At 33.8% G+C, this 9739-nt stretch overlaps 1 protein-coding gene and 1 long non-coding RNA gene across 4 annotated transcripts; one reads left to right on the top strand and one right to left on the bottom strand.

Annotated features, from left to right (window-relative positions):
* Nucleotides 1-2331: 2331 nt before the first annotated feature.
* On the bottom strand, nucleotides 2332-8236 carry LOC107714326 (DNA-directed RNA polymerase III subunit RPC7-like). 3 transcript variants are annotated; one of them, XM_016520138.1, is made up of 8 exons: nucleotides 8179-8236; nucleotides 7687-7797; nucleotides 6672-6801; nucleotides 6393-6461; nucleotides 4971-5027; nucleotides 4451-4521; nucleotides 4215-4331; nucleotides 2332-3041 (listed from the first exon to the last, which is right to left on the bottom strand). In XM_016520138.1, the coding sequence occupies exons 2-8, from the start codon at nucleotides 7792-7794 to the stop codon at nucleotides 2955-2957; spliced, it is 639 nt and encodes a 212-aa protein (XP_016375624.1). In that variant the 5' UTR covers nucleotides 7795-7797; nucleotides 8179-8236; the 3' UTR covers nucleotides 2332-2954. The 3 variants fall into 3 exon arrangements, with proteins under 3 accessions (XP_016375624.1, XP_016375623.1, XP_016375622.1); XM_016520137.1 differs by having other exon boundaries at nucleotides 8034-8223; XM_016520136.1 differs by having other exon boundaries at nucleotides 8038-8223.
* On the top strand, nucleotides 7390-9582 carry LOC107714328 (uncharacterized). Its single transcript, XR_001636974.1, has 2 exons — nucleotides 7390-7561; nucleotides 9414-9582. It is a non-coding gene; the product is annotated as an uncharacterized LOC107714328 (long non-coding RNA).
* Nucleotides 9583-9739: the final 157 nt, after the last annotated feature.

Below are 9739 nucleotides of genomic sequence, written 5' to 3'. Positions count from 1 at the left end.
GTTTGAGAGAGGCGGGGCATAGAGGACCTACAATAATGTACAGTATTTGAAAAATAATGATTTTCAACATTAAAGCATGTCAACATATTCTGTTACACCAAATACACAAAATAATGATCTTTAAAATAGCATCATATGACCCCTTTAAAATAAATCAGGATTTAAACATTTTTGATTTCTGAATATTGGCCTATTTGCATGTCCCCAATTACCACCATTACATTTTAATGCATTTAATTTTTTAATTAAAAAACTTCCAATTGAAAATTTTATTTAAACATAACACATTGATGTCGAATTTTTGTCCATTTTGTTCTCAATAGTTCGTTATAAAAGCACAGATTGTAAATGTGGTATGGTACAATTATATTTGAGAAATAGAGAAATGTTCTATTTTGATACATATTAATATTTAGTATATTAAACTATTGGTACACTGTAAGGCTCTAGTCATATATTGAAGACTGGGAAAACAGATTTAGAATTTGTATTCTATGACCACTGAATTTTGCCCTCTTATGGAGGTCCCCAAATTTTCTGCCAAAAATGGCACTATTTCCTGAGCATAAACATGCTGTACATTATTATTGACATTTGTCATTAACCCTGAGCTCAACAGTGTAGCTAGACTAAAATCAGGATATCTTTGACTTAATTGAGCATTCTAGATTTCTCCTCTGATTGTTGGCATTGAGTGTGAATATATCACTGCAGCACATTCTTTTGACTGCTCTTATGTCAGTCATCTCCAGCTGCTGTAATCTTCCACTGGAGATGAACTGCCTTCTGCTTCCTTGAATAAAAGCCCAGACTTATTCTTGGAAGGATTCCTCTGCCTGTCCTCTGTAAAGCATGCCTGAGACAGCTACTAAATTCATCTTCAGCAAATTTGCCCAACCGGTGGAGTGTTCTCGGGATGAAGAGTCACATCAAGAACAATTCTTTCTCCTCTGTTAATCATTTGCTCAAAAGAACATGAAATGTTCTATTTGGATTCTTTTCAGGTGTATCTGGTCAAATGAAATTCCAGAGAGGTGAAAGAGTCATACACAATAAATCAAAGGTAATGAGAGTGAGACCTTTGATTCAACTTAACCAAGGACATTTACTGTGGTACTTTAATTGCATAATACACACACACACACACAATATATATATATACACACACACACACACACATATATATGTATTGAGAACACATTTTATGTTAGTCAGCTTTACAAAAGCAACTCATATACAGGTTCATGATGAGGTTAATCAGGGATTCAGGTGTTTAGTTCAGGTGCTCTGTAGGAAAAGGCCATTTTGTTCAGGAAAACATTTTTCAGTTGCTTCTTCCATGATAAATGAAGCTTTTATATTTATAGTGTTTCTATTTAGAATATAATATATATAACATTTCAGAATGTCCTGTTATTTATGCAGGAAAGGGTGTTATGGTTATTTCAAGAAATAATCCAATTTCATTATTTCAAGATACAAATATGTTATTCTCAAGTGCTCAGTTTTTGTTAATGCAGGCAAAGGTTTATACACTTAAATGTTTCCATTCAAAATTATGTATGGTTATTGGGTATGTGTGTGTGAATATTGATTATACATTTACACATAAACAGTGAAGTCGAAATGATTGTGCCATAAGTACTTTAATGTAGTATCACACCCCCTACAGGCCACATGACAGAACTGTCAATCAATCAATCAATCAATCAATCTGTCTATCTATCTATCTACGAGACAAAGTCTTGACACAGTGTGACTTTATTGCATAAAATGGCAATAACATAAATATTTACAACTACTTGACATGAGAATTTATAAAATATGTAATTATCATCTAAAATAAACATTTACTGGTCTTTTTTCACAAATCTAAGATGTATAAAAGCTATTTTAGACAAATACAACGGTCTAAAACGTACACTAAAACATGTTTTAAAAGTAAGATTCTAAAAAATAATTTCAGTTATGAACTAATAATCATTTACAAAGCTCTAAGAACGTATAGCTGCATTAAGGGAGAAGTTTGTGCCTCAGTGTCTTTCTCTGTGTCCTCCAGCCATGGCTCTCAGATTCAAACGCTCTTCGTCAGCAATCAGCCGCCCTGCCAACCGATCGGATGAGAGGAAATCGTTATTTCAAGAAATAATCCAATTTCATTATTTCAAGATACAAATATGTTATTCTCAAGTGCTCAGTTTTTGTTAATGCAGGCAAAGGTTTATACACTTAAATGTTTCCATTCAAAATTATGTATGGTTATTGGGTATGTGTGTGTGAATATTGATTATACATTTACACATAAACAGTGAAGTCGAAATGATTGTGCCATAAGTACTTTAATGTAGTATCACACCCCCTACAGGCCACATGACAGAACTGTCAATCAATCAATCAATCAATCAATCTGTCTATCTATCTATCTACGAGACAAAGTCTTGACACAGTGTGACTTTATTGCATAAAATGGCAATAACATAAATATTTACAACTACTTGACATGAGAATTTATAAAATATGTAATTATCATCTAAAATAAACATTTACTGGTCTTTTTTCACAAATCTAAGATGTATAAAAGCTATTTTAGACAAATACAACGGTCTAAAACGTACACTAAAACATGTTTTAAAAGTAAGATTCTAAAAAATAATTTCAGTTATGAACTAATAATCATTTACAAAGCTCTAAGAACGTATAGCTGCATTAAGGGAGAAGTTTGTGCCTCAGTGTCTTTCTCTGTGTCCTCCAGCCATGGCTCTCAGATTCAAACGCTCTTCGTCAGCAATCAGCCGCCCTGCCAACCGATCGGATGAGAGGAAATCCACTGCATACAGATTTCAACATCAGCTGCCAAACATAATGATCCAGCCCAGAACGTTCCTGAGGGACAAAGCAGTTCCAGCGACACTCACTGGCCAGAGGAGGACGCTATGGAGCCGCCATCACCTGCTTCAGTAAACAGCTTCATCCATATTTTCATCACTGTCTCCTCCAAACTCCTCCCCATTGTCAAAGTAGGACATGATGTAATCTGTTTCCTGTTACAAACATACATAGGATTAATTGGCTAAAACCTATACTGAATGTTAGTTTAATACAAGTTCACTTCAATCAGTAGCATTTGTGGCATAATATTGATTACCACACAATTTCAATTCATCCGTTGTATTCTAAAAAGGCAAAAATCAAGGCACTTAGAAGAAGTAAATGGGGGACTTTTTTAATAGGTTTTAAAAGCAGAAATGTGAAGCTTCTCACTGTAACCCAGATTTTACCCCTTTTTTGGTAAATAAACGGTGGGACAAGTTGAAATAATAAAATCAATAGAACATTATGCCACATATACTGCCAATCTGTTATTGTTAACTAAAACCCATTAATTGAAATAAAGAGGAAATGAAATATAAATATTCAATTAAAATATTAAATGTGGCCTTGGCAACTAACTGGAATAAAATAAGTTTTAACTGAAGTGCTAAAATTACTAAAACTGAAATAAAAATAATGCTAACTAATATATATAAAATATAAAATGACAAAAGCACTTAACAAAATTACTAAAACTGAAATTAAAATGAAAAAAATAAAAATAAAACCTAATTCAAAATATAAATAATCGGTAAGACTTTACAATAAGGTTTAATTTGTTAACATTAGCTAACTATATTAGTTAACATGAACTATCAATGAAATTAATCTTAGTTGATGTTAATTTCAACATTTACTAACTATTAAAATCAAAAGTTGTATCTGTTAATATCATTTAAGGGACCTAAGCTAACATGAACTATCAATAGTTATATTTTTATTAACTAATGTTAACAAAGATTAATAAATACTGTAACGATTTCTTGCTCTCTGTAAGTTAATGTTAGTTATTGCAGTAACCAATGTTAACTAATGGAACCTTAGTGTAAAGTGTTACTGATAAATCCTTGTATTAGAGTATATAAATAATACTAAAATAACTCTGCTGCCAATTGAGCCCATCTTGTATTAAAGCCAGAATATTTAAAGTCAATTGATCAGTTGACCAGAATATTTTATCCAAGTGACTTAAAATGCATTCTAGGTATACATTTAATTAAAATTGTAAATATACAAATTGCAGGTTTATTTTTTCTCTAAACTGAACACCATTTCTTTATATTCCCTGTTGATCTAGAGATCAAACATACTGATTAATATCACAACAGAAAAGAGTCACTTACATCCTCAAATTCCTCTTCATCATACTCCTCCTCTCCCTCTGCCTCTTCCTCTTCTGGCTTCTTTTTCTCTCCCTCCTCTTCATCAGAACTCCCCTCTTCCTCTTTCTGCTCCAGAGTCTGTATAGAAACACACAGTCTGTCACATTATATATGCAAATGTGTAATAACATAGATTAAAACGCTTTATTTTTGAGTGCATTACACATGAGTGGCCCCCGAAACAGGTATTTGTGCACCTCCAGTTTGCGTATGATCTCCTCTTTGTTCACTCGTGGCTGTTTGGTTTGTTTGGGAACAGCTGGGCTTTCTGCAACCATATAAGCAAAACCGAGTTTGTGACAGTGGAAATGACATCAGCAACATCCTCCCATAATAACATCAACTCATTGATCACAGCTCCTTTGACAAAAGACACAGAAGGACTAAAAATAATCTTGTCTCTCGTTTCTTGGTGACAGACGCTCTTCAAGCCTAAACTTTCATCCCTCTCTCATCTCCTCTTTCTCTCTATCCTTTCATTTTGGTGATGTGTGTGCAGCACGGCTGAGAGCCGTCTCTGATTTCCCCAGAGACGCCAATGAGTCTTTACACACTCTTTACACACTCATTCATGAGCACATCAGCCTCACCTGCTCCCTTATCTGGGCTTTAAAAAAACGCATGCTTCCAGGACTGGGCGTCACTGCTCGACTGCAGCATAACACAGTGTCCAGTATTAGAGCGTAAGAGCCATTTAACAGCATCAGACACACTCACTGTCTCTCAGGGGTCTCTTCTCCCTCACGCGCAGCTCCTTCGGAAAACGCCTCCAATCTAAAACACAAATGGATGTAGAGGATCACACAAGTGTGAAGATACGCAAGTGAATCACTGTTGATATTGTTAACTAAAAGTATTGAAAACATCTTTAATTGAAATTAAGCTGAAAAAAATATATAAATATTAGATGAAAAACTTAAAACTAAATGAAATTTATAAAATGTTGACTTAACTGAAATAAGATTAAGTTCTAAAACTGAAATTATAAATTTAATAACTGAATAAAATGTAGTAACTGAAAACTAAAACTAAAAATAGATTTAGAAATACTATTTAGTTTGTTTTTTAAATTTTTTTTGTTAATACTTAAAAAAACGTTTAATGTGTATTATATGAGCTGTGAAGTTGTTCTCATGATTTTTACAGTTTTAGTGTTTAGGCTTTATGTCGTCATGACAACAAAGTTGTAAAATTTCATGTAACTATACACAGAAACGGTTAGTAAGTGATTTATATTCAAGCATATTGTTTACATCTTGTGACTATACTATTAAAACATTGTGTATTTTAACATTTGTGACCCTGGACAACAAAACCAGTCATAAGGGTAATTTTTTTTTAAATTGAGATTTATAGACCAACTCAAAGCTGAATAAATAAGCTTTCCATTGATGTATGGTTTGTTAGGATAGGACAATATTTGGCCGAGATACAACTATTTGAAAATCTGGAATCTGAAGGTGCAAAAAAATCAAAGAATTGAGAAAATCGTCTTTAAATTTGTCCAAATGAAGTTCTTAGCAATGCATATTACTAATCATAAATGAAGCTTTTATATATTTACAGTAGGAAATTTACAAAATATCTTTATGGAACATGATCTTTACTTAATGTCCTAATGATTTTTGGCATAAAAGAAAAATCAATAATTTTGACCCATACAATGTATTTTTGGCTATTGCTACAAATATACCCCAGCGACTTAAGACTGGTTTTGTGCTCCCGGGTCACATTTATGAATTCACTTTCATTGTAAGTATCTTACTGTAACCCAGGTTTTCCCCTTTTTTGGTAAATAAAAGGAGGGGCATATCGAAATTATTTTTTGTGTGAATCAACATTATGCCAGTAAGTAATAAGATAATAAAATAAAAATAAATTAAAGCTATTTAGAAATATTTTCTAAACATAAACACTATTAAAAAATGTCAAAAGCACACAAATGCAACAAAATTACTTTGGAAATTAAAATGGAAACTTTTTTATTATTATTATTATTTTTTTTTAAATATTATTAAAAACTAAAATAATATATAAATAATACTAAAATAGCACTGAAGTGAATCGCTGAGATAAATCATTTACATTTACATTTAGCAGACGCTTTTATCCAAAGCGACTTACAAATGAATCACTCACCTGGTTTCCATTCCAGACTGTTGTCAGAGGTTTCAATTTTCTGGTATTTGTCAGAATAACGCTCCACATCTGTCAAGAGGACAAAATAACTTCAAATTGCTAATCACACATTGCTATAGAAAGGGATCTTTACACTTATTGTGAATATTTGCCATGAATTTATAAATTACAGTTTGAAACTTGGAATACAAATATCTGTCTCAAAAACACTGCGTTTTGCCTTCCTACAGTCCAGGATGTCTTAACGATGCCAGAGCTCATCCTTGACCCCGTGCTGACCTTTTTTGGGTGCAGCGGGACGGATGTAAAACGGGAGCGTCTTCATGGCTCCTCTGAAGTCCTGTTTGAGTGCCAGCATGTACTCGGCCTCCTCACCCGCCTGCAGGGGCACCGGCTTGTGGTCCAAGGGCTGAAACATCAAACAAATGTCAGGAGGGACAGCTGATACACATCTGGCTAGTATCAGGGGTCAAACAAACACCTGCAGGGACAGTTAACTCTCCACTAAATGAAATGTTCATATAAATGAGCTTTTAATAAGGGATATCTGATAGATATATGTGAAAGAAAGTCAAACGCCCTTTTAAAAAAAAAGGTAAAACAACGATGTCTGACGATTTTGAAGTTGGAGGAGAAAATGAGATGGAGTTTTTCACCCTACTCTACCTTTCTGAACCAGAGTACACAGACGAAGAGCTAACCGTGCGTGGCCTTTCCAATGTGATTACATAATGCGTGAATTTGCAGACGCACATCGTGCATTTGTGGTTAAAAAGTATATACATTTGTATTTTTTTTTAGAAAATGACCCTTATTCCTCGGCTGGGATCGTGAAGCTGCATTGAAACACCAATTTGACCTTCAGCCCGTTGGCCATCATTGAAGTCAACCTTAATTTCTTTGCGACTAAAGACAGAAAGACATGAACATCTTGGATGTAAATTATCAGGACATTTTTATTCTGGAAGTGAACAAATCCTTTAAAATAAATGCCACTTTAATAATTTGTTGTGATGACATTCAGACATTTTTTGTATTTGTTTTACAGTTTTTGGGGCCACTCTACATGTGACAGTTGAACAGGAGAGGATGTCATTAGCTGAGATCTCTGTAGCTCCAACAGTAGCGCGTGATGCCAGCAACGCCAAAGTCCTGGGTTCGACTCTCAGGTAATGCAAGTACAATGAATACAATATAAGTCGCTTAGAATAAAATCGTCTGCCAAGTGCATTGATGTAATGTAATATGATGAGTATCAGTCCGATGAGGCTTTATTCTATCTTGAAACACTCACAGGGAATAGAGGGGTCGGCTGGACGGAGGATGGAGGGAGATTTTCTCCTTTTCCGATTCCAACAATCTCCACAGAGAAAGTGCGGTGCCCTCTGCCCCTTCCTGCCATTATCTGAGACACAATCACCACATATCACATTATTAACAGATTTATTTATTTCATTTCAATCATATGACTCACGCAGTTAAATTCCGCTACAAAAATAGACATTTAGACCAAACTGATGTAAATATTTTACACCGTTTACTTTATATATATATATATATATATATGTGTGATATGTGTGTGTATTTTTTTTATTATGTATTTGTTTAAACCGAAATGTAATATTTAAACGCCTCGTTCACTCACAAAGTTCCGCCAAAATCCCTCTCTATTTAAAACTTAATTTCATTGTGCAAAGCATTTACTGGATAATCCGTAAATATTACACGCAGTTGGTTTTCATGGAAATTCTGATTTTACTGATGTAGAACTGAGCAGTAAAATCACACGCCAAACATCTGCACATTTGTTTTCGCCCGCTGCTGAAAATGTTCCTGCCAGAAACGAGCGCGCTATCACTTATGGTTCCGCTTCTGTCTGCTGTTAAATTAAATTTATCCTAATTAAAATTAAAGTCATGCAGAACTAACAAAAAAATGTTCATTTGAACTGCTCTGATGGAGGATCAAATGCAAAAATATGATTTTTAAAAATTATATTATGTCCCAAGGGCTGATTTGTATTAAAACTAAAAAATAAATAAATAAATAATTACGTTTGAATCTGTGATCTAAAAAAATGTGAATTATTTACTATAAAACTTGGTGAAATTGCTTTTTTTCATCCGAAAACTATGACTGTCTGACGGTTAAATGTAATTTCTGTCATGTCCAACAGTTTGCCTCATTATAAAATTTTCTCAAAAGTTAATGTACTTGGTTGCCAGGAACACACAAGTGTCGGGGAAGATCATGATTGACATTACATGTAATGTGTAAAGAAAAATGAGGGTGAATATTTTATTGTGCAGCAAGCTATAATTTTGTCAAATTGTGAAGAAAAAGTGTGAAAATATTATTTAAATGTGTTTATAGGATACATAAAAAGTATATAAGATGTTTAAAATGTCATTTTAGAATAGTATCAAACACAAACATTTCCATCACATATCAAATATTTATGACGTTTCAGAAAAATCACACAATTCTCCTGTGATGCATGTGTGTCCATGATTTGACTTTGTTACTAGACAAAAGTTATAAAATAATGAGAGTGAAAAAAAAGTTGTTGTTTTTTAAGTCTATTTTCTAAAAGTCCAAAAGCACCCATAATTTATCACTGCAGTTCCATTCCCATCTGTTCAGATGAAGCTGCTCACAGCACTGAAATGCTTTTCTGGAAAACCGGAGAACAGTTGAAATTCAGCTAAATCTGCATTTGTTAAAAAAAGAGAAAAAATAATGAAAGGAAAACTAACCGTGATATTGCTGACTCACAGCCTCCCCCGTCAAAATCAGAAAATATGTGTGTGAGTATGAGAGACAGAAATTAGGCATGTGCTGATTTTAGTAAGGTAACCTCATTTAAACAAAACATAACATAAAACCTAAAAACATTAATTGAAGTATTGGGACATAATATTCAAACTATAATTTAAGTCTAAACACGGAGAGCAAGAGCACATTCACTACTATAACCTCTCTCTCTCTCTCTCTCTCTCTCTCTCTCTCTCTCTCCTGCAGCATGTGCATGTCACCGTGGGAACGCTTCTGTCGGAATCCACTGAATCAGTTGCCATAGAAACTGTGTTCAATAATAGCTATAGTCACTGAATTAGTATTTATGCAGTCTGAGAATTGTTTCACACCCCCTGCTTTCTTGCAGAGAGGGCCTTGATATATATTTAGCCCCCAAAAAAGAAAAAAAGTCAAGCAAAAATCCAGATTTATGTTGAGGGAGAATATGCTCCTCTGTAAATGTGTGTTAAGTGCATTTTAGCTTAAACGTTAAATTGACCTAGTACACGCCGTCTTTACTCTGCAAAGCTGGCATAGAGGCTGCATACATG

This window comes from Sinocyclocheilus rhinocerous, unplaced genomic scaffold (assembly GCF_001515625.1).
Source record: "Sinocyclocheilus rhinocerous isolate Xijiao unplaced genomic scaffold, SAMN03320098_v1.1 scaffold629, whole genome shotgun sequence".
NCBI classification, from domain to species: domain Eukaryota; kingdom Metazoa; phylum Chordata; class Actinopteri; order Cypriniformes; family Cyprinidae; genus Sinocyclocheilus; species Sinocyclocheilus rhinocerous.
This window is presented reverse-complemented; position numbering and strand designations above follow the sequence as displayed.

Coding starts and splice junctions, on each gene's coding strand:
- LOC107714326 (XM_016520138.1), bottom strand. CDS start 7,794: ATGGCAGGAAGGGGCAGAGGGCACCGCACTTTCTCTGTGGAGATTGTT. Junction 6,462..6,671: donor TCCCGCTGCACCCAAAAAAG/GTCAGCACGGGG, acceptor TCCTCTTGACAG/ATGTGGAGCGTTATTCTGAC. Junction 3,042..4,214: donor ATGAAGAGGAATTTGAGGAT/GTAAGTGACTCT, acceptor TGTTTGTAACAG/GAAACAGATTACATCATGTC.